This window comes from Symsagittifera roscoffensis, chromosome 9 (genome assembly GCF_963678635.1).
Source record: "Symsagittifera roscoffensis chromosome 9, txSymRosc1.1, whole genome shotgun sequence".
In the NCBI taxonomy this organism is placed as follows: Eukaryota; Metazoa; Xenacoelomorpha; order Acoela; family Convolutidae; genus Symsagittifera; species Symsagittifera roscoffensis.
In genome coordinates, this window is record NC_087070.1 from 49,264,050 (window position 1) to 49,288,552 (window position 24,503).

Genomic DNA, 24,503 nt, shown 5'->3' on the forward strand with positions numbered 1-24,503 from the left:
TTGAAGATGTTTCCAAAATTACATGCAAACCTTGCTCACTTAGATTATTCTGCATATCCGAATGATTTGGTTTTCGCTATATCTCAAACTTTTTGCGATGCAATCAAGCTTTGAAAAGAAACATGAAATTATTCAAGTCTGATCGCTTGATGCTTGCTCGAAAGAACATTTTGTTTATGACACTGAAAATATTGCAAGAGAAAATTCAATTTGTAGCACAGCATTTCAAGCTATCAAAACAATTTCTAATGATTTAGTTTAGATTACTTGATACTTTGCTTTAAAAAATTTTGTTTGCAGACCAGTTTGTGCTCAAACGGCTTAAAATTTTTCAAAACTTCTTCAGTTTAGAGGCATTTAGCCAAATGGTAGGGCGTTTACTTCGAATTCATCAGATCGTGTAATCGCGCCCCTGACCAATTATGACTGCAATAGTGGCACCATGTGAAAATTCTGTACGCAAAAACGGCCTTGAGTCGCAAAAAAAGAGATTCGCTCAACAAAATAACTCAGTATGGAATGTGAGGAAATAATAAAACGGACAATGCGTAGATAAGCTGGATAGCTTTTCATAGATCCTCTGCGCCTAGCAGAAACCACAATTATTATTAGTTTGCTTTAGAGATCTAGTTTTTAGAGAACCAATTCCAACTATCAAAACGGAGATGAAATTATGGTGAAGAAAAACCTAAGGAAAGACAAATACTGCATTTCTCTCTAAAAAAAGTTTGTTTACCTTGAAGCGGATAGCATGCACCAAAAATTTTTTTTCACAGTCTTAGCAAACTGATTGGCTGACGTTTCATCTTTCAGCCTACTCACAAATTTTAGTTCCTCTGAAGATGCCTGTCAGTGTAAAACTTGGTCAATGCGTTAAGTCATTCCAATTGTCTTTCCTGAGTCTGTTAATTTGCAAAAACTAAGAACAACATTTTTCTACTTGGTTCTGATTGTCGATCCTGAAAACGTTTTTTAAGTATCTGTACAGTTCAGCGAATTCAAAATTAAACAAAATAGTTCAAAAGCAAATAACTCCAAACAATTGGTTTTTCAGTTTTACCTTAAAATTAATAGACGAAGTTTGTATTTTTTGATTTTCTAACCTGAAGGATGGTTTTTTATAACAAAACCACTCAATATTTTTTTTACCGGTAAGTAAAAATTAAATAAATTTTACTTTAAGTATTGATTGCTTTTAACTAATTTGAAAACACTTACGCTCAACGGTTAAAATGTAAATAGAAAATATATGTTTTCTTTTTTTGTGTGTTAAGATTTTGAAAAACGGTAGAAATCCATATACCTTCATAATGTTCTGTATTCCACATTCGGAAATACACAAACGAAAAACATTAAGGAAAACACTCAAAGTTAACATCAAACTTTGTACCTACACTAGTTTAAATTAAGGCGCAAATTCCAGATTTTACTCTCTAAAAGGCTGGTTTTCCAGTTTTGGACAACAGTTCTTTCGAAGTGCAGTAAAATTTTTACATTGACTTGGAGGTTACATTTTTTTTTCAACATGATCAGAGCTACCCCTCATGACATTACGAGGACAAACTGTGCACTGGATAGGAACAAAATTTGGTGTCTGTAGATTTCTGCAATCCGAGAAACAAGTTTTGTCGGAGTTTTTGTCGGAACAATCAAAGAAAACGAAAGAACAAAGGAAGAACAAAAAGAGCGTCCACTGAATCGTTGATAATGTAAAAACTTATCGAAATTTGCTTATAGTTCACAAAAAAAACACAATGTTTGGGCTCGTTTTGGAAACTATCAATATTTGATTTCAGTTACCTAGCATTGTAATCCAGGCCTGAAACTGGCAGTTTTCCTCATCTGCATTAAGTTGTGCATCGTAATGAGTTTTTCTTGACTAAGCGGAAAAAAGTGCTTCATGTAAAATAATTAATGTAAAAATCAATGTAAAATAATTACCAAATTTGACTGTTTCTTTTTTTTAGTCGAAGTGAAAATTTTAGCGCAATTAAAAAAAAACTGGTTTTATCAGTCCCGGATTACATTGTTAAGTCATTGAAACTAAGTTTTGATAGTTTCACAGAGGGTAGCTTAGATATTTCGTTTTTGGTTTTTGTAAAAATTTCACTGAATTTCGTATAAAATCTTGTCCACAATGGACAACGAGAACAAGCATTTTAGAGACTATAATCCTAAAGTGCGCTCATTTTTGTCCACTAGTGGAGCAACAACAGATTCAGATCTCTCAATTGATTTGTTCAATTTGCTTTGATGCCAAATTTGAAAAACTTGTGCGTTATTTGAAGCACTAAAGCAACATTTTCATTAGGCAATCAAGCAAAACAATTTAGGAAGGAAAAGTTGCATTTTACAGTTAAAAATGCTTAATGTTTTTTCAATTGTTTCACATCTGTTTCATACAAAACAAGCAAACACTTATTTTGCATCGCGAAAATTGTTCCAATCTCGACACTGCGTATCTCAATTTCAGACTCCACCTCTGAAATTTTTAATTGTATACCCCGTTATTGCAACCGAAAAGGGGTAGGAGTTTTGTCCTCCTGTGTTCACAACGGGTAGGGACAATGTTCCTATACGTTGTGAACACAGGGGGATGAAATTGATCCTACCCGTTGCCAACACGGGGACAAAATTATCATTGTCGCTACCGTCTTCGAAAAAAAAAAATTGGAAAGACGTAGAATTAGTTCAATTGATTTGGAAATCGTTCATGAAGTTTATTTGACTGTAAAAAAAACCTATCTGGAAAACTCTGACCGTCGAAATTATTTTCTAGTAGCCTGTTCTCTATTTTTCACTTCTTTAGTGAAAAAGATATTAATTATGACGTAGCCATCAAATTTAGACCATATGGAGGTCTTATTGGCATAGAAGATTCTTCACTGGACAAATGCTTGAAAAAAATCAAAATATTACGACTGCATGCAATTTTACATAATGCCGCAGAATTTGTTTAACGAATTTTCCAACACTGGTCCCAATTACTGCTATATGCTACCCTGAATGTGTAATAAACAGTCTGATTAGTGATTTGAGTGGTATTATTTTCTGCCTACTCATCAAACTAACCAGACCAGAACTCTATCAATTATTAGAATGTTGAGTGAACGATCAGTCGTGCTTGATTGGGAAGGATTTCGTAATAGAAAAATTTCTTTTATAGGTAAAGAAGTAGCCATCGCACTTTCTGATTATAGGGACTGTCTAAATTTTCAATCTCTAGTCCTTTTCAACTCACTTCCAAGACCTGAACAAAAAGCGTACATTTGCTTAACAAAAAATTTGCACGGAATCCACTGGGTAAGCGGTGATTATTTATATTCGAACCTCAATCAGATTATTCAAAGTTTTTTTTTGAGAAAGCTTAACGCCTCATTTTACGCCAAAAAGAAAAATAGGAGTGAACTTCTTTCAAAGTACCTGGGTCGAAAATTGAGAATCTTGATGAATTGGGTTGCCCGAAAATTGAAAACTTACATTTCAAGGTTTATTCAATTTGCAATTGACCTTTACATCATCACAACTCCAGGAATCGATGCGCCACGAAAAAAGTAAGGCTCTATGATTGGTTGGAAAATGATTAACAACGAGAGACTGGCAAAAGTTGAGACGTAACTATCGCCAAATTTGGTATTATGGGCTTGGATGACTTCAAAGAGTGACATCAAATTATCTTTGACCAGAACAGAAAGAATGGATAGCCGAGGTCAAATGGTGCAGCGGAAAGATTATATTATACTTTCAGGAGAAGAATTGTCTACTTGAAAAAGGCTTTTTCCCGGTGATTGACCAAATCATCCACTTTCAACGATACAAATTTATTCAAGAAGTTAGCCAGCAAACGAAGAGCTTATCTTCCCAGGCTAGTCTAGAAACCCAAACGTCAACCGAGAGTTCAAGTGAATCTCAGCAGCAGTGACCTACGTAATGATGTTCAGAAACTAGTGAGAAAAACTAGTGAGATACTATAAAATTGTATCTCATGCCAAAATTGATAATGTCCCAGCCAATTTTGTAGTTGAAATAAATAATAATGTCAATCAAATAACTAACGATTGTACATGTTATACTCGCTTCGAGATTTTTTGTTGTTCATAAGTATAAATAAGTCATTTTTATGACATCAAAATATTTTTATATATCTTCTTAAGAAACAGTTGATATAGATAAAGAGACGGAGATGGAAAGAGAGAAAGCTAATGAGGGAAATCAAATCGCGAAAATTGTTCGAATCTCGACACTGCGTATCTCAATTTCAGACTCCTCCTCGGAAATTTTTAATTGTATACCCCGTTATTGCAACGAAAAGGGGGTAGCAGTTTTGTCCTCCTGTGTTCACAACAGGTAGGGACAATGTTCCTACACGTTGTGAACACAGGGGGATGAAATTGATCCTACCCGTTGCCAACACGGGAAAAAATTATCATTGTCCCTACCCATTGCGAAAACAGGGGACAAAATTGTCCCTATCCGTTGCAAACACAGGGAGACAAATCCCCCCCCCCCCCTTATTGTCATGGCGGGGTATATTTCCTTTTATTCAACTTGGTAAATTAGCGCATAATATACACTGAGGCTTCAACTGAATATTTTGAACGAAGCTGAAAAGTATAAGATTCAGATAGCACTAACCAAAAATGGAATGTTGTCGTTCGTTGTCTTCTGTGTATTGACAAAAAAGAAATAACGATGGTAAAATGGTCCACTATTGAATTAAGCAAAACGACTCTAATGGTAAATTGGCACACTGAAGATATGCATAGTGAGAAGTTATAGTTCATCGTTTTTTCGATAGATGTCAGATCAAAAAACAAAAATAGCTCAGTGTCGTCAAATAGTTTTTATCTCCCAGGTGAGAAAAAATTGCAAATGAAGAATAAGGTCAAAATTGTGTAGAAAATTTTAATTTGAATGATTTCCCAAATAACATGGCGTATTTAAGCAAAACAGAAACATGGAAACGAGACTGATCTGACCATTGCTACTCAGAAAATACATCTGATTTCTTGTTCGATGTCAACACTATGCTGATGAAAAAAAGGGTGGAGCGTAAAATTAGGCATTGCAAAAACTGACGGTTGTTTATTTGAATATATATCAACGAGATATAGAAATCAGCAAGTGCTATCTACATGGTTATTTTTACATCCACTGGCTTGAAATTCAGTAGATTCAAATCGTCTTCAAAAAAAAGAAATTGGAAAGACGTAGAATTAGTTCAATTGACTTGGAAATCGTTCATGAAGTTTATTTGACTGTAAAAAAAACCTATCTGGAAAATTCTGACCGTCGAAATTATTTTCTAGCAGCCTGTTCTCTATTTATCTTCTGTAGTAAAAACGATATTTATTATGACGTAGCCATCAAATTTAGACCATATGGAGGTCTTATTGGATTAGAAGATTCTTCACTGGACAAATGCTTGAAAAAACCAAATTTTACGACTGCATGCAATTTTACATAATGCCGCAGATTTTGTTTAACGAATTTTATAACACTGGTCCTAATTATTGCTATATGCTACCCTGCATGTGTAATAAACAGTCTGATTAGTAATTTGAGTGGTATTACTTTCTGCCTACTCATCAAACTAACCAGATCAGAACTCTATCAATTATTAGAATGTTGAGTGAACGATCAGTCGTGCTTGATTGGGAAAGATTTCGCAATAGTAAACTACTTTTATAGGTAAAGAAGTAGCCATCGCACTTTCTGATTATAGTGATTGTCTAAATTTTCAATCTCTTGTCTTTTTCAACTCACTTCCAAGACCTGAATAAAAAGCGTACACTTGGTTAACAAAAAATTTGCACGGAATCCACTGGGTAAGCGGTGATTATTTATATTCGAACCTCAATCAGATTATTCAAAGTTTTTTTTGAGAAAGCTTAACGCCTCAATTTACGCCAAAAGAAAAATAAGACTGAACTTCTTTCAAAGTACCTGGGTCGAAAATTGAGAATCTTGATGAATTGGGTTGCCCGAAATTTGAAAACTTACATTTCAAGGTTTATTCAATTTGCAATTGACCTTTACATCATCACAACTGCAGGAATCGGTGCGCCCTGAAAAAAGTAAGGCAATTTTGATTGGTTGGAAAATGATTAACAACCAGAGACTGGCAAAAGTTGAGACGTAACTATCGCCAAAATTAGTATTATGGGCTTGGATGACTTCAAAGAGTGACATCAAATTATCTTTGACCGGAACAAAAAAATGGATAGCCGAGGTCAAATAGTGCAGCGGAAAGATTATATTATACTTTCAGGAGAAGAACTTTCTACTTCAAAAAGGCTTTTCCCGGTGATTGACCAAATCATCCACTTTCAACGATACAAATTTATTCAAGAAGTTGGCCAGCAAACGAAGAGCTTATCTTCCCAGGCTAGTCTAGAAACCCAAACGTCAACCGAGAATTCAAGTGAATCTCAGCAGCAGTGACCTACGTGATGATGTTCAGAAACTAGTGAGAAAAACTCTGTATATAATTGTATCTCATGCAAAAACTGATAATGTCCCAGCCAATTATGTAGTTGAAATAAATAATAATGTCAATCAAATAACTAACGAATGCACATGATATACTCGCTTCGAGATTTTTTGTTGTTCATTAGTATAAATATGTCATTTTTATGACATCAAATTATTTTTATGTATCTTCTTAAGAAACAGTTGATATAGATAAAGAAACGGAGTTGGAAAGAGAGAAATCAAATCGATAATCTGAAAACGTTTAAAAAAGCAATTGATGAGCCTGATGCGACTCTCGGTAGAGACTTCGTTTATGTACAAATTAGCAAGAACCAAAATCTTGGAATTTGTAATAATGTTTCTGTCCCCAGATCATGTCCTAAATGAGTTTAATTTTAGTTTTACTTAGTTTTTGTATCTACAAACTATCTTGGACGCAACTAAGCTGTGGAGAAACACCAATTTGCTTATCAATTTTTTCGGGTTTAGTTGGGTACGTGGTACCAAACCCAAGGCTATGGATAAATTTATTGATAAATCGACAAGAGGACGTAGGACCTTCGAGATCTGGAAAAACGAAGTTCATTTTGAAAAAATTGACAGGAAGAACTTTTACCCCAAACTTTTTTTGAGTTTTTACAAAGATATTCTACCTATAATTTACGAAAAATTAAACGCTTCCAGAATTCAAAAAGAACTTGCAAAATTTGATGGGTTTGATCGTTTTAAAAAAATTGAAAATATTCTCTCAATGTTTGATGACTCATGCGAAAAAATATACAAAATAAAAAAAATCGTTACACTAGCAACGGCTGGAAGATACAAAGGGTTAGATTTTGTTCATGTTAAACATAATTTCTACCTACAGAGCCGAGGGTCACGATTTATTGACTTGAACACATCTCACGATGTCACATAGTATTAGAATTAGATCCCCAAACAACAGACTGTCTCAGATACTGTTCAAAAATAATACCACCTCGACGGTCAATTTTTTAAACCAAAAAATAGCAGAAGTGAAAGTTATCACTAATGAACATGAAAAAGTTATCTATTCTGCAGCACATGATAAAGTTGAACCAAAGTCAATTCCGTGGCTTTATTAGAAAAAAAACATCAAATAGTCAAATAATCTCAGTTGTTTGTGGATGCTTGCTCAGTGTAGTCAACGGTAATGTGTCTGTCAGTGTTCCAAATCTCAATAATTTCGAAAAAGCATACAAATTTTCAACTAATTCGAAAATGATTCTTGAAAAGAAACAATCTATTACACTGAGCAAATAAAGAATTTATCTAAACAGACACATACTTTTTTTGACTTCAAGTATTTGAAAGCATAGAAATTTTAACAGAAGAATTTGTTCTAATTCCGAAGCATATGTACATCAGAGAACAACCACATGCAGCATATCTTTTTCTTGACAACTCCAACAAACATAAAAACCGCAACTATCAATCTTGCATCGCTTGAGACTCCTAAATACAACAACAACAACAAAAACAACAACAACAACTTATGATACTTCAGTCATACCAATCCCTGAAATACCTATCGTTTGCAAAGCAGAAAACAACTCCTAAAAACAAGCTCTTCTTCTCACTAAAGATAAAGTATTTGAGCTGCAAACAAGAGCTGAGCTTAATAGGGCATTAATTACTGAATGTATTATGGTACTATTATAACTCATGGACAAAACCAAACTTGAGCTAGCAGAAAAAATTTCTGGAAATTATTAAAAAATCAGAGCTAGTCATAATTATTAATCACAAAAAGTGAACAGCTCAACTTTGATAGAGTTCCAACCGGTCTTTAAGCATCAGTTTTTTTTGTATGATATACAACAACTAACTAAACAAATTGTACAACCCTGCTTTCATCCTAATTTTAAGGTCTCTCAAAATCGACAAAGAGTTGGTTATGAAAAAGTACGCCAAAGTCGCAGTTCAGTCAACGACAGCAAACTCAACAGAAGCAAAGAAGCAGAGGTTTTACAAAGTCCCCTTCAACATCTATAGTCATCCTTTCTCCCAAAAATTGTCAAAAAGTTTCGGCTCAAAAAGCATTAAAAAACGCAGAGCAAAAAGCCAAACGAGAAGAAGGACGAGAGGAAGAAGAAGACTCTGAAGCGTGCGGAACACCCGATAACATTTCAGAATCTGCAATGGCAGTAAAGACGAAGACGAAAACAAAAAATGTCAAGATTACAGCAGCAGAAAACATAGTTTACGAGTAAAAGTCTAGCATTGTTTGGTAGTGTACAGAATTCACACGAGGAATAAAAAAACTTACGAATTAAAGTGAAACAATTGTTATATACAGAGCCTGCATATACAAGTTATCGAACAGTTCGTCGGAAAACACCGCGTCTCAAAGTAATAGCTTTTGACATAAACAAAATATAATGCTCTTCTAATATAATTTTTTATTTTTGATTTTGCGCAGAAAAATTTTTGAATATATTTTTTTCACAACTGTGATTGGTAGAATGATTTCTATTTCAGGTGAGTACATTTTTCTTGAAGTAGATATGGTTGTACAAAATAGATATCTTTGTTTTTTTTTGGTTCAGATAGAATGTTTTAAAAGACGTAAATCAGCGAAAAATAAAACAGTAATTAAAGCATATATAAAGCAGATGTGCTTCACGTGTTTTGATTTTCAGCAAATTAAACTGGTTTGAAAGACTTGCCTGCAATTCTGCTCGCATGCAACTTCAACGTATGGGCAATGAAAATTGGGTTATGCAGTTATGTTACGAGAATCTATTTCTCAAATATTGATTGGGACAGAGAATAAAAAGCGCACAAATAAAGTATTCCACTAATTTCGTTAAAAATAGAACACAAATTGATTCACAAACTACAATTGGCACCAATCGCCATTCGATCATCACAATATTCAGGTACACCAAGCAAGAAAATTTATCATAAAAACCATAGACTAAACAAAAATTACATTTTGGCTTGTAGATTTTGTACTTTTAATTTTCTCCACTCTCAAGGGTAAACTTAGGGCTCTTTAGTTGATCATGTTATCTACCTTTTCACAGGGTTTCTTTCAAAACTTTCGTTTTGCGCAGTCTATATCTAATCAAAAAAACTTCGTCGATTACTTGTTTGAAAAAAATTGCTAAAATTGTAGAAAACGCTCGCTACTGGCCGGTTAGTTTTTCTGTGAGGGTGCACATGTAGTAGACTTTTTCAGAACACTCCCATTTTATGTTTTTCCAGTTATTTATAATATAAGTGGTTACTTTTAGACCTTTGCGTATTAAGTGTTTTTAGCTCGACCTCAACCGCATCGAAACTTCAACAAAACTGCTTGCATCAAAATAAAGCCTTGAACTTTTCGACTGCCTTTTAAAATCTAAATGTGTATTGTTTTGCTTCAAAAGAACTGAAAATTTTTTCAAAAATGAAAAAGTTTGAAACTTTGAGTTTTTTTATCCCCTCCACGCTTTGTTAAGTGAAAAGTGATGTTTTCCGTAAAATAAATTTGAAATGGATCAACTATTCAGCCTCAATTCAAGTTGAAACTATTTCTAAGACGGATGGAATATCTGCTTATTTATTATTAGCATGAATTTTATCGCATTATTCCCTAACGGCCAAATTATCAATCTTTTAACCCCATTTTCTTAGAAAAATTGATCGCTGGTGAAATATATTTTTTTAATTTGTGCTCAAGACAACAATATTTTTTTCGAAATATAAAAAAAGTGTAACAAAAGTTTCTGCGAAATGTAGAAATTTGTCGTGGGAAAAAACCACGTATAAGCGCAAACGATCAAATTCAACAATAGTTTCATCTGAAAAAACCACATTTAAAAAATGTGTTTTTTTTTAAACGTTTGGCACCATATTTTGCGGGTTTTCTGTTTATGTCTGTTTTTTTTGGCGCTGAGTCGGGCTGTAAGAGTTTTTTGACCAAAATTGATTGAATCTTTGCTGACTGATACCCATAAAGTTTGTTCATTTTGTTTGATGCTCTCGAAAAGTTGCAATCAAATAAGTTTAATTTTCGAATCTCCAGGTAATTGTTTTGAACGACCAACTTTTCTGGCCCCAACATTTTTCTGTTTTCTAACTCACGGCATTTGTCCGAAAAGTCACAAGCTGTAGTTCTAGGAACTTAAATTTTGTTGATATTCATGTCAGTAAAAATTTTTAAGAACAATTCCGAAACAGAATTTTTTACGCAGCAAAAAAACTTATGAAGATAAAGCATTTTTTTTTCTAATTTTTTGAAATTTTTGTATTGTTTTTTGAGACAAAAATCTGTAACGTTTGACTAATGATAGTGTTGTTTCAAAATTTTGACGCCTATTTCAATTTACTTTCCACACCACTAGTCCGCAAATACTAAATAGTTAGTTTTCTTTTGAGAAATTTAATTTTACTGCATTTTGATTGGGGAAATTTTACTAGTTAATCTACTGAACAATCTCTCCTCCCCTTTTTTGAAAGCGTTGTTAAATTGATCCTCTAAAGGTGTCAGCTAGTAACATTTATTGGTCAGAATACATTGAATTTGAACAACTCAAACAAACTTATAACTACAAACTAAGCACAAAGTCTAATCGCAGTTAGAAATAGATAGATAAACTAACTAACTAATCGACGAAAAATGGGGTTAAAAATATTTACACAATTTTTTTCAAAAACCTTGAACAAACTATCAAGTTTGGTCTAGTTATCGTAACTAGTCCAATTATGAAGGATTTGTACATCTGCTTCAAACTAGGGTTGAAATGTTCTCAGATTGTAACCAATTGAAAATTTTGGCCTTCTTGGCTCCATTATGACATCAAAAACAATAAAAGATAAAAGTTTTTTGCTTGTTTTTTTTTTTAATTTTTAGGGCCTGAAAATTCATTTTTGTTTTTTTTTGAACAAATAGTGCCTAAAAAATCGTTCAAACTTTTTAACATTTTTGGTTTGATTACAAAGTGAACAATTGTCCGATCATTCAGCGAACTGATTCGCCTCCGATTCGTTCGATTGTGTTCACTGGAATTGGTATTACATCATCAACATGTTCTTGAATCAACGACTGCTGCCAATCAAACAAGTTATCCCGCGCATTCTGCGACATCGTAAGGAAATTTTGAATTTTTTTATCCCCCTTCACGCTTTGTTAAGTGAAAAATGATGTTTTCCGTAAAATAAATTTGAAATGGATCAACTATTGAGCCTCAATTTAAGGTGAAACTATTTCTAAGACGGATGGAATATCTGCTTATTTGTTAATAGCATGAATTATATCGCATTATTCCCTAAGGGCTAAATTAGCAATATTTTAACCCCATTTTCTTAGAAAAATTGATCGCTGTTAAATATATTTTTTTAATTTGAGCTCAAAACAACAATATATTTTTTCGAAAGATATAAAAAGCTTAACAGAAGTTTAAGTTTTTTTGAAACGTAGGAAATTGTCGTGGGAAAAAACCACCCCTAGCGAAAATTTTCACGCACTTTTTCCCGCACAAAAAGTATACAAATTGGTGAACTGATCAAATTAAGCGTAAGGATATGTATAAGCGCAACTGATCAAATTAAACGTAATGCTAAGGTGTTAATATTTTTTCCAGGTTTTTCGTATGATTCAAAAATCCCTAATACTGATTTGCCTGTTCTTTAGTTTTCCTTTCTCATAATTGTTTGATTTTTACCTGTTCTTTAGTTTTCTGTTATATGCCATATTTATTTGCCTGACAGAGCTACTGTGAAACTATACAAAACAAGACTAATCGTATCAGGGCATAGTTCAATCAATTATTGATGCGCTGTTTACTTTTTTGCGAGAAAAAAGTAAGAATATCCTTTAAATCGGATCTACTTTAATCTTTCCTGTGTTACAGTGCTGATTTAAATTTTTCAACAAGTAATTATTTTAGATGCTAACTAAAAACTAATATTTTTCAAATTCAACTTGACCAATAAGGAATTTGCTGGTGTTATCGATGAATATTGTCCTTCGGCATTGACAAAAAAATGTCAAAGAACTTGACAAAGAAGTTTTTTATTGCTGTTGGCTGCCTTTCACGAATATTTTGTTTCATGTAATTCCTTAACTTTTAGATATATTCGAATCTAGAGACTGCTGGGTCAATTATCCAAATTTCAAAATGTTTTTTTTTGGAAAAGTTTGATGGAAATTTCGAAGGATGGCAACCAGCATTGTTTTGCTGGAAAATTTCGCTGAGATAAAAATTTTCCATCAAATGGTTTTGAGTGAATTGCAATGTTTGGCCGAAATAACGTACGCATCGATAACTACAATATCCCTTGCCTAATTAATTTTACGTGGCCTGAACACCCTTTTACACCAAATTTGCTGTTGGAGTGATGTACTTGGGATAATAAGGCATACTTGGTGGTCGTCTATTATATACATTGGCGCTGAAATCTAATTCAACAATAGTTTCATCTGAAAAAACCACATTTAAAAAATGTGTTGTTTTTTTAAAGCTTGACACCATGTTTTGCGTGTTTTCTGTTTACGTCTGTTTTTTTTTGCGCTGAGTCGGGCTGCAAGAGCTTTTTGGCCAAAATTGATTGAATCTTTGCTGACTGATACCCATAAAGTTAGTTCATTTTGTTTGATGCTCTCGAAAAGTTGCAAACGGAATTTTTGCAATCAAATAAATTTAATTTTCGAATCTTCAGGTAATTGTTTTGAATGACCAATTTTTTTGGCCCCAACACTTTTCCGTTTTCCAACTCACGGCTTTTGTCCGAAAATTCCAAAGCTGTAGTTCTAGGAACTTAAGTTTTGTTGATATTCATGTCAGTAAAAATTTTTAAGAACAAATTCCGAAACAGAATATATATATAAAATTTAAGAGAAGTTTAAGGTTTTTGAAACTTAGAAAATTGTTGGTGGAAAAAACCGACCCTAGCGCAACTTTTCACGCACTTTTTCTGGCAAAAAAATGAATTCAAAGTGGTGAACTGATCAAATTAAGCGTAAGGATACGTATAAGCGCAAATGATCAAATTAAACGTAATGCTAGGGCGCTATTACTTTTTCCAGGTTTTTCATATGATTCAAAAATTCATAATACTGATTTGCCTGTTCTTTAGTTTTCCTTTCCCATATTTGTTTGATTTTTTGCTTGTTGATTAATTTTCTGTTGTTTGCCATATTTGTTTGCCTGACTGAACTACTATGAAACTATACAAATCAAGCCTACTCGTATCAGGGCATAGTTCAATCAATTATTGATGCGCCGTTTACTTTTTTGCGAGAAAAAAGTAAGAATATCCTTTAAATCGGATCTACTTTAATCTTTCCTGTGTTACAGTGCTGATTTAAATTTTTCAAAAAGTAATAATTTCAGATGCTTACTAATATTTTTCAAACTCAACTTGACCAATAAGGAATTTGCTGGTGTTATCGATGAATATTGTCCTTCGGCATTGACAAAAAAATGTCAAAGAACTTGACAAAGAAGTTCTTTATTGCTGTTGGCTGCCTTTCACGAATATTTTGTTTCATGTAATTCCTTAACTTTTAGATATATTCGAATCTAGAGACTGCTGGGTCAATCATCCAAATTTCAAAATATTTTTTTTTGGAAAAGTTTGGTGGAAATTTCGAAGGATGGCAGCTAGCGTTGTTTTGCTGGAAAATTTCGCTGAGATAAAAATTCTCCATCAAATGGTTTTGAGTGAATTGCAATGTTTGGCCGAATAACGTACGCATCGATAACTACAATATCCCTTGCCTAATTATTTTACGTGGCCTGAACACCCTTTTACACCAAATTTGCTGTTGGAGTGATGTAATTGGGATAATAAGGCATACTTGGTGGTCTTCGATTATATACATTGGAGTTGAAATCTAATTCAACAATAGTTTCATCTGAAAAAACCACATTTAAAAAATGTGTTTTTTTTTGAAAAGTTTGGCACCATATTTTGCGGGTTTTCTGTTTATGTCTGTTTTTTTTAGCGCTGAGTCGGTCTGTAAGAGCTTTTTTGACCGAAATTGATTGAATTTTTGCTGACTGGTACTCATAAAGTTAGTTCATTTTGTTTGAAGCTCTCGAAAAATTGCAATCGGAAATTTTGCAATCAGATAAGTATAATTTTCGAATCTCTAGGTAGTTTTTTTGAACGTTTGACTAATGACAGTTTTGTTTAAAAATAGAAAACAGAATTTTTTACGCAGCAAAAAAACTTATAAAGATAAAGCATTTTTTTCAGTTTTTGAAAATTTATGTATTGTTTTTTGAGACAAATCTGTAACGTTTGACTAATGATAGTTTTGTTTAATAAAATTAACGCCTATTTCAGTTTTATTTCCACACCGTTGATTGGGGAAAGTTTTGATTGGGGAAAGTTTGATTAGTTAATCTACTGAACAATCTTTCCTCCCCTTTTTTGAAAGGGGTTGTTAAGTTGATCCCTTAAAACAGTCAGCTAGTAACATCTATTGGTGAAAAACTATTGAATTTGAACAACTCAAACAAACTTATAACTACAAACTAAGCGCAAAGTCTAATCGCAGTTAGAAATAGATAGATAAACTAACTAACTAATCGGCGAAAAATGGGGTTAAGAGTTCAGGATAAAAGATATTTACACAGTTTTGGTCAAAAAGCTTGAACAAACTATCAAGTTTGGCACTAGTTATCGTAACTAGTCCAATTATGAAGGGTTGGTACATCTGCTTCAAACTAGGGTTGAAATGTTCTCAGACTGTAATCAATTGAAACTTTTGGTCTTCGTGGCTCCTTTATGACATCAAAAAAATATATAAAAAATGTTTTGCTGGTTTCCTTTTTAAATTTTTAGGGGCTGAAAATTCATTTTTGTTTTTTATTGAACAAATAGTGCTCATCTAAAAAACCGTTCAAGATTTTTAACATTTATGAGTTGATTACGAAGTGAACAATTGTCCGATCATGCAGCGAACTGATCCGCCTCCGATTCGTTCGATTGTGTTCACTGGAATCGGTATTACATCATCAACATGTTCTTGAATCAACGATTGCTGCCAATCAAACAAGTTATCCCACGCATTCTGCGACATCGTAATGAAAAACATAGGCTCCCCATTTTTCTCGCCTCGCAACTCGAGCGCATTGCCGCAGAAGAAGCGGACTTGCAACAATGATATCGGAACCACAGTTCTTCCGGATGTCGCCAAACTATGTTGAACCATTTCGAGCTCGTCGCCACAAGCAAAACATTCGTCGCAGAGCATTGCAAATGTGTTACCGATGTTAAGCATCACGTTAGTATGGAAGATAGGCATGTCTGTTTCATCATGGGTCTTAAAAGTGATCAATTTGTACCCTATATGGTCACAGAGTTCTTGTGCGACTTCAGCATCAGCGCGCTTGGACAAGCCTACGTAGCATACTTTGTTGATTCGGTCGAAAACACAGGCTCCTGTTCCTTCGAGGAATTTGCCCTCTTCCTCATAGTGGCTGAGATCCAAAACTTGTGAGTCATCTACGACCCCGCAGTAGGCTTTGATTAAGTGAATTCGCTCGGCACTTCGTTCGGCTCTTCTGGACTCACATGTCATGGGGTAGAGGATGAGTCGGTATGGGTGACCCTCGTATGCCGAATGGGTCGAGAACCAGTTGTTGGGAAAAACAGCGTCGGGCGTGTTTTGCTCGCCTCGACTGACCACAACAGTTACTCCTAAAACATAATAAAATTCCTAAGAACATAATAAAATATAGTTCGTCCAATACTTATATTTACTTTTGTTGCCAAGATGCAATTCACAAAACATTGAAAAGAGGAAGAGAGAGCTGACCATTGTCAAATCTGATTAGTTGGAATCACAATGAAATGATTTGCCTCATTAGAAATTTGTGTTTATTATGTCAATTGAAGAAAATTTTATTTCATTTTAAGCCAAGTAGGTAAAAAACCCGATTTACTCTTGTAAAAACTAGTGGCCATCAACTAGAGACCATCGACTCTTGTAAAAACTAGAGTCAAAAGTGGCCATCAAAATAAAAAAGAGTGATAATAATATGCGACCTTAGCCGCGCGTTTATGTCTAGAAAAACACAGTCAAAATAAAATGTTCACAACCAAAATTTGATCTTTTTAAATTATTGCCACTCTGAAGAAATTTGGCCTAACTTTTGTAGCTGAAAATAATTGTACTGTGTGTTTGTGTTATAGAGAGTTGCAAAAAAATAGCAAATGCCCTATTTCCGACAACTTTTGCATGTAACAGTTTAATTTTCTATGTCTCAGTAAAAAACAATGTCTCATGGTCAACTGAAACTTCAACTTTGCATGCATAGATTCGGCAGAAATCGGCAGACTGCAACCATTTTTAATTAAAACTGTATGCTCCAATTTTTGCTACTTATTATATTCTGACCTGCATTTGAGAGTGTCTGGACAAAGGCGTCGCTTTCGTGGAGGGCATTGGCCTCTATGAACTGTGCATTGAGACACTCGGCCTCCTCTTCGCTCATGTAAGAGTTATCCTACAGCACACAGACACAAAGATGAACAGAAACCTTCTCGTATCTCTCACACATATACACATGCATACATACATACGCAACACACAGACATAAACTCACACACAGAAAGTTCAAGTAATTCAAAAAATGTAAATGTATAATAATTCAGTTTAAGATGGCAGTGGCAACACGAGGCGTGACGGGGATGGCGGGATAGGGTGTTCATAGCAAAACTGGGTTCACGATGTTTTAGAAGATCCAAAAATCAAGATCGTTTAATAAACGAGCAAGTTAGAGTAAAGTTTTACCAATTTTTCTCACACGTAAGAATTCCAAGACATGAAGTTAATTCAAATAATTTATCCGCATCTGGAGTGCATCCGACTCTCACCTGGGCGGTCTCGAAGTTGAATCCGAATCCCACTGGCTGCACGTGGAAGATGGTATCTGTAGTTTGGCACCCATCTTGCGACTCCAGATGGTCAAAAGTAACCAGGTCTGTGATCTGATAATAAATGAAACACTCAGTAATGAATAATTTTAGAGTGTCCAAAAACACAGAGGAACCTTAAATTTTTTTAATGTAACGTCGACAACGTCTGAAAACTAAAATATTAAAACCATCAGAAAATCTTGCTTCATATGTTTTGTAGTTTTTCATGCAAACACTTTCCTGACTTTTACACGTCTTCTAAAATTGTTGTCAATCAAACTGAAAATAAGACGGATATTTGCTTAAAAGGGGTTTTGATACTATGCAACTATGCATACACATTCAGTAATTTTGAAACTTAAACTTAATGGCTTGTATAAACAGACAACTAGAAAAACAATTTTACAAAAATACTTATTTGTAGCGTTATCCTTCACTTCGTCACTTCGTAATTTTAGAAGCATTTGTTTATAGGGGGGACCGACCTTTTACCAGACCGACCTTTTACCAGAAAACTTTTAACATGGACCTTTTACCAGACTCGATAAACAAATTTGATTGACAGATGTATTGGTGCCGTTTAGTCTGGTTAAAGACAATGATTTCACGGTTTCTCAACAAAGTTTTGTTTGTTCTAACCGCCTCCTTTTCAAACTTTCCACTAATTTTAATTTACAATAAATGAGTTATTGCATTGTGGTCTGGTAAAAGGTCGGTCTGATAAAAGACCTAGCCCCGTTTATAGGGGCTCAAACAAATAAAATGTTCGAACTGCTCGTAACAGATTGAAGCCCCGAATGCTCCGTTTGTCATTTAGATCATCTGAAGTAACTTATAAAATGTACATTACGAGGCCAAACTGTGCACTTTTGTAGGTGCACATTTTGGTGTTTGTCAGTCTCTTGTCGGATTGATCAAAGAAAAGTAAAAAGCAAAACACAAACAAAAAGAGCGTCCTTTTTGCGGAACCATGTTGCGGAATTATGAAAACTTTGCCTCATCAAAACTTTGTAGAGTACAAAATGATTTATTGTTCCGACTTTCAAGAAAACCGAATATTGATGCTTAGGGTGGTTTTTATTCAGTCAATTTTCGGCAATCGAAGTAATAATTTTTTAACAAATGATTTTTCACCCCAGTAAACATATCGACTTCAAAAATCAAATATAAAAAGATATTTTTCCCTCCGATCTTTTTTTGCAAAGTTCTCGGAGTTTGAAAATTACCAATTTGGTCATGCTCTGGAATATTTATGCGCGCTTTGATGTTTTATTCATAATGCTGGAGCGTAACACGAAGTGTTTATGCGTGATGAATTATCGCGCACAAACATTTTTTCCAAATTGAAATGAGGTTAGCTAAGCTTATCGGTCGTACTAATTTCGTATATTGAACTTTCACACTTGATCTTTGATATGGTCCGGAATTGATAGTTTTTCATTTTTTTTTCTCAAAAGCTTATCGGTATAAATTAAGGGGCAGTCGAAACATTCATGGCTTTGCCCTGATATACGAGCTGTCTTTTTTTTGCATCTACTAATACATTATTTGGATGAAGTGAAGTGGACAAATTACAATGTGAACCAACCATCGCCGCATATGGTAGCTTTTAATTCACTAAAATTCCGCGGAAGTTACAATTGATTTGACAAATTGGATCTCAGGATTGTGACATATGGTATGAAAACTTATATTAATTACGTTTAATTGAAGTTAGTCTAAGCACAAAAAATCAATCATAACTTCTCAGTCATTTTGTTTTAAAGTCAGATTAATAACTTCAGAACGAAACTGCAACGGAATTTTTCAAACAAAAAACTTGCAACGGAAGAAGATCATGGCAATTGTAAGCACAGTGATAAAATAGTTTTTTAGATACTTATTCAGGAATTGGATCATTTAACAATTTTTGCTCTGACCTATGAAAAATTTACCGAATATTGTTTTTTTTGTCTCCGTGTAAGTTCAAAAAGTCAAATTTTTACCTTCGTTTGGCAATTTACTCTTTAATAGCTCAAAGAAATTTTCATTCAGAGCTCCAAATAAAAATACACTTGATTTACACAGTGATTTTTTCACTGTGTTGCTCTAGCGTATTTTTGGATATATTGTGTTTTTCCAGCGTTTTATTTTTCAATATTGTGCTTTATGCCGTTTATCAAATTTTCAGGAAACGAAACTGCATTTAATGCTAAGCAAACGCAATACATGCATTGAAACTTTTCGGAATTTCTCTCAAGCAAAACAAAAAACTTCATATTCCTCTTGAATGAAGATAGTAATTCCGTAGAGCTTCATAGCTTGTATTGCTTTAAAAACTGTTTTCTAACGCACAATTTTGATAAAATGCAAACAATTAAATAATCAGAAAGCATTCCAACCTATTCAAAAATATCATCAAAACATACAATTTTGCTGCTTTTTTTTATAACGAACGGTATTCATATCTTGTTTAACAGTGAAATGTTTATGGGGGCTCAAACAAAACGTGAAATATTCAAACTGCTCGTAACAAAATGCTCCGTTTGTCTTTTAGATCATCAGAAGTAACTTATAAAAATCTTCACAAATAATCAAACTTTGCATGTACATTACGAGGCCAAACTGTGCACTGGATAGGCGCACAATTGGGGTTTGTCAGTCTCTTGTCGGATCGATAAAATTCAATTAATTTAGTGAGCAAAAAGCATTCCAACCACTTATTAAAAATATCATCTGAAAATATTTATTTTTGCTGCCTACTTTATAGAAAACGGTATTCATATCTTGATTTACAATGATATGGGGGAGGATTGGAATTTTTTCATAAGCAATCTATATAACGTTCAACGAGTAAGCGCGAAGTTTTTGAGTGTGGAGCTTAAGTGCACTCCGAAAGTATTCAAAAATGAATAAAGGTAGGCCTAGATTAAGAAAAAAATTACGTTTCTTTTTTGGAACTGGATTATGTTCGTGACAAGGGGGGAGGATTTAAAAAAAGGAAATGTTCACCATCGAAAAAGTCTTGAGCCAGAGTCAGGGACAGTCGTTCGGAACGTCCAGGGGTTTTGTAACCAGCTCTGTAACTATTTCTTATTGCTGGATTAGTGTGATGGCTGTTTTTTCAGCATCATTCGTTTAAAACACCCATCAAATATTAATAGGGATGGCGGGTGGTAATGTAGCACTTAATATTCCGACTACGAGAGGTCTAGAAAAGAATTTAAAGATAATATTTTCATCATTTTTCTAAAATTACTGCCCTTTTTTCTTGTGAAAAAAAACTAAAGAATTTCGAAGATATAATAGCTAAATTAATGGTGAAATTGTAGCCGAATTGAACTGGAATATCAGTCAATTTGGTCTAAATTCATCAAAGTTGGTCAAAATATTCAGTTTTCCTTGGGGAGCCAAAATTGTGATCGGACCAATAAGATCAAAGGCTCTATCACGAGGAAAGTTACCTATATAAGATTTTTTCATAGAGTTAAATAGATTTGTAAGATTTTCTTAAAATTGCCTCAATTTCAATCACATAAATTTGGCATTTTAACTTTTTGACCAAACTAAAGTTTAACTTCGGAGATCAAATTTTCACTTTTTTGACCCGCCTTGGTTAAAGAAGTAAGATTACAGAGCATCAAAATGTGCTTAGAACAGAGAAAAACTATTTACTTACCTTAGGCATATCGATCAGAAAATTATCGAAGAATTGCAGAAAATTTGAAAATAGTTAGAAAATTATGGGATTGAAAGTTTCACAGAGGTTATTGGGTGCTGATTTATATTTCGGTGTTGTCAATTTGAGTGCAACTAAGTTTGAGTGAGTTCAAAATTCAAATGAGTAACTTCGGACGATCAATCTACTCTTTGGACAAACAATCTACCAATCGTTATCTTGAATAAGGCGCGCCCTCAATTTACAAACATTTATAAACAGGTGTACGTTGTGCGCTTAAAGGCTATCTATATGCTATGCCTGCTTCATCAAAGTCGAATTGATAGCTTAGAAATCAGCAGATTAGTTTTATCTTGGTAAATCTTTATCAAGTGACCTTGACTTTTGCTTTGAAGACGAAAGCTATTTAAGAATAAAATGCCAACATTCCCCCTAGAAGCTCTTGAAGAATTTCAAAAATGTCCGGAAAGTTTGTGTAAGCAGGTCAAATATAATGAAAGAGATTTACATTTTTGGAAAAACTGAAAACAAAGTGTCTATAGCTTAGAGCCCTGCAGAAGATCAAAACGCCCTTTTGCAATTATACAACCGTCTTCCGAGTTCTGTCAGACATGGGGGACTGAAAATGCTCGAACTAGAAAAAGAATACAGGTTGCTGAAACAGAATCTGGGAGAAAAACTTGGACGAAGCTAACATCCCCCCAAAGCAATTGAAATTTTATGTCTGCTATGTCATTAGGCTGGGCTGACCATGCACTGCATGTAGTTTGCATTTGAGATTTCATTTTATATCCTTTATAAAGTTAGATAGAGAAAGAATAACTTTGACATAATGCGATATCCTGGGTTTCGGCTTGTTAACTATTTCGGGGTGCTGAACATTAATCGGAACAACCCCACGTGGTGTTTTACAACAACCAAACAATTACATAGTAGTAGTTAACCTAATACTTTGTTGTGGCATCCTTACGTAATCAGTATTGAAATCATACGATGATAGGGTCTCACACCATTTTTTCTGCCAATAAAATTCTACCCGTTATCTTTGTTTGAGTTATGCAGTCAATTAAAGACAGACAACGAAAGAAAGTCCGCAATTCAATTTTGACAGATGACCTTGATGCCAATGCACGACATGTCTTTTGTTAAAAGGTGCACGGACAACAGTATGTAAAGATAACATGTCTGGAAGCTGTTTTCTGTTACAGTCCAAAATTATGGTACTGGAACCTGATTTAAACTACATTTTATTATTGGATAAATTAGATATTTTACCACTGTAAAATATTTAATATTAACCAATCATAACCCATCCAACTAACAACCCTTTTATTTGTAAGTGCTGAAATTACTTGTAATTTCAGCACCAGAGAGATTTGAATTTAACTTAGAAATTAGTTGCCTCTCCAAGAGAACTTCAGCCGCCGCAATAAACCAGTATACTCTAGATCTATTGAGCCTAGCAGAGACTAGTTAAACACCCTGAGACTAGAAAGTATAAGAGTAAGATTAGGATCGGTATTAGACTAAGAAGTTGCACGAATCTATCCGGCCGAAAATAAGATAGCGTGACGAGCAGACGGTGTACCCTATCCGAAATTACTCTATCCATCTTAACTCAGTACCTTACTGGTATTTTGACAATGTGTCAATCTAGATAAGACTTGTGTAACCGATCTTCTTCTCTATGATATATCCAAAACTGATCGACGCACATGTATAACAAATCGCAATTGTGAATGTTTTTTATCTATAATAAAATTTCTTTTTTTGTCATTGAGGATGAACCGACCTTGAAACCAGGAAGTTTTTAGTAACCAAAACGCTTTTTGATTTTAGAGAAGAGTTTGAAGTGCACCCAGGCCCAACGAAATCTCGACACCTTTAAACTGTGGAAACATTGAGGGATCAAGTGAAAGCCAAAAAACGGCTGGAAATTTTCTTACAGAACGCCAGAAGCGTTAAAAACAAGTTTGATAAAATACAGTGACTTCTTGATATTTTGGGGAAAATATTTTTATAGTCACTGAAACTTGCGTAGATTTTTTTTCCAAACCAAATCAGACCAAGTTGAAGAATTTTGGAAAAATCTTGGACTCAAGTTTATCCATTTCGTATTCCACCAAAATGGGTATATCAATATTTAATTTTAGTCAAAATTCAATTTCGAAACAACAGATACCTGACTTTCAGCTGCTGCGAGTCTCCAGTAAAAAGTGACTGTTTTTGCTGTTACGAATCCAACCCAACTATCAAAAATGGCATTGAACGAAGTGTATTGTCTTTCGGAGGTCAGAACAACATTTCTAGGTCAAATTTCAGCAAATAATTGGCACGGCCCTAGTAGTTACAGATTATCAGCAAAAAATGCTCAAGAATGTTTTGCATTTTATCCATGTTTTGAAAAAATCTTCGACAAATAAAACCTTTATTAAGCAATAAAGGTGGTTTGGAAAAATTTGAAACAAAGAACAAAAAAATGTTACTTAAAATATAAACTTTTAACAAACGCTTTTTGTTCTTTGTTTCAGTAATTTTTTAACCGCGTTTTTTTGCATAATAAAGTGTTTTATCTAAAAATTTTTTTAGAAACATGGATAAAATGGAAAGCGTTTCTGTGTATAATTTATACTTTTGTTGATACGCTGTTTATTAACAAAAAATCGGTGTTTGAATGATTAGAATAGAGATCGACCATCTGCAAGAAAGCGTTGACAAAAAAATTAGGCACTCAAATTTGACAAATTTTGAAAAAAAAATCTGAAAAAAGAATTTCAGAAAATAAGAAAGAACAATGGAATTTTAATAATTAGAATTACTAAACACCCTCAAAAACTAGGCGCGTTTGTTTCATCTACAAGCAAACAATTTTTGAATCAAATATACACATACATACATATTATGTTAGACAGAGTTTTTGCTGAGCGAGTTAAAATCATAAAAGAATCAAAGCAAAGCTTGTGGAATGTTGAGTTCGCTGTTTTGCATATAAGTGCAAAATAAGTGCAAAAAAATTTCAGCCGACTTCTAAGGCGACATGCTTTACTGAGCTTTATAAACTAATCTTAATTTCATTATTAACTGAGTATGAAAACAAAGAAAACTTCAAACAAGGAGAACCGGTTGCTGTGCAAGTAGCACAAAATGTTCCGCCCATATTCATAAAAACTACAATTAAAAATTCTTCAAATTATAATTAAGCTCTACAAATTAGTGTCGCTTTTGGTACGAGGTGAGATGATATAACTATACACGCGCTAAAAAAGTTTGTAAGTTAGGCATAATTGGCCATAGTTGTCTTAAAAAAAGAGAATAACAAAATAGAAAAAAAATGAAAAAAAAAATATATTTTGTTCTATTTTTAAAAAGTATCTTATCAGGTAAAAACCAAATTTAGTTTTAAAATTATTTTCGCTTAGAAAAATTCATGGTTTTTAGCCTAAATTACCAATTTAACAAATTATCTTCAATTTAGTTGGTCGAAACTAGT

General features: G+C 33.8%; 1 protein-coding gene across 1 annotated transcript; it reads right to left on the reverse strand.

Moving 5' to 3' along the window:
* Positions 1-14,897: 14,897 nt before the first annotated feature.
* Positions 14,898-21,231, reverse strand: LOC134854016 (uncharacterized). The gene is made up of 4 exons (XM_063870079.1): positions 21,014-21,231; positions 17,314-17,427; positions 16,835-16,943; positions 14,898-16,134 (listed from the first exon to the last, which is right to left on the reverse strand). Exons 1-4 carry the CDS (start codon positions 21,020-21,022, stop codon positions 15,362-15,364), a joined length of 1,005 nt encoding a protein of 334 aa, XP_063726149.1. The 5' UTR covers positions 21,023-21,231; the 3' UTR covers positions 14,898-15,361.
* Between the last annotated feature and the right edge of the window lie 3,272 nt (positions 21,232-24,503).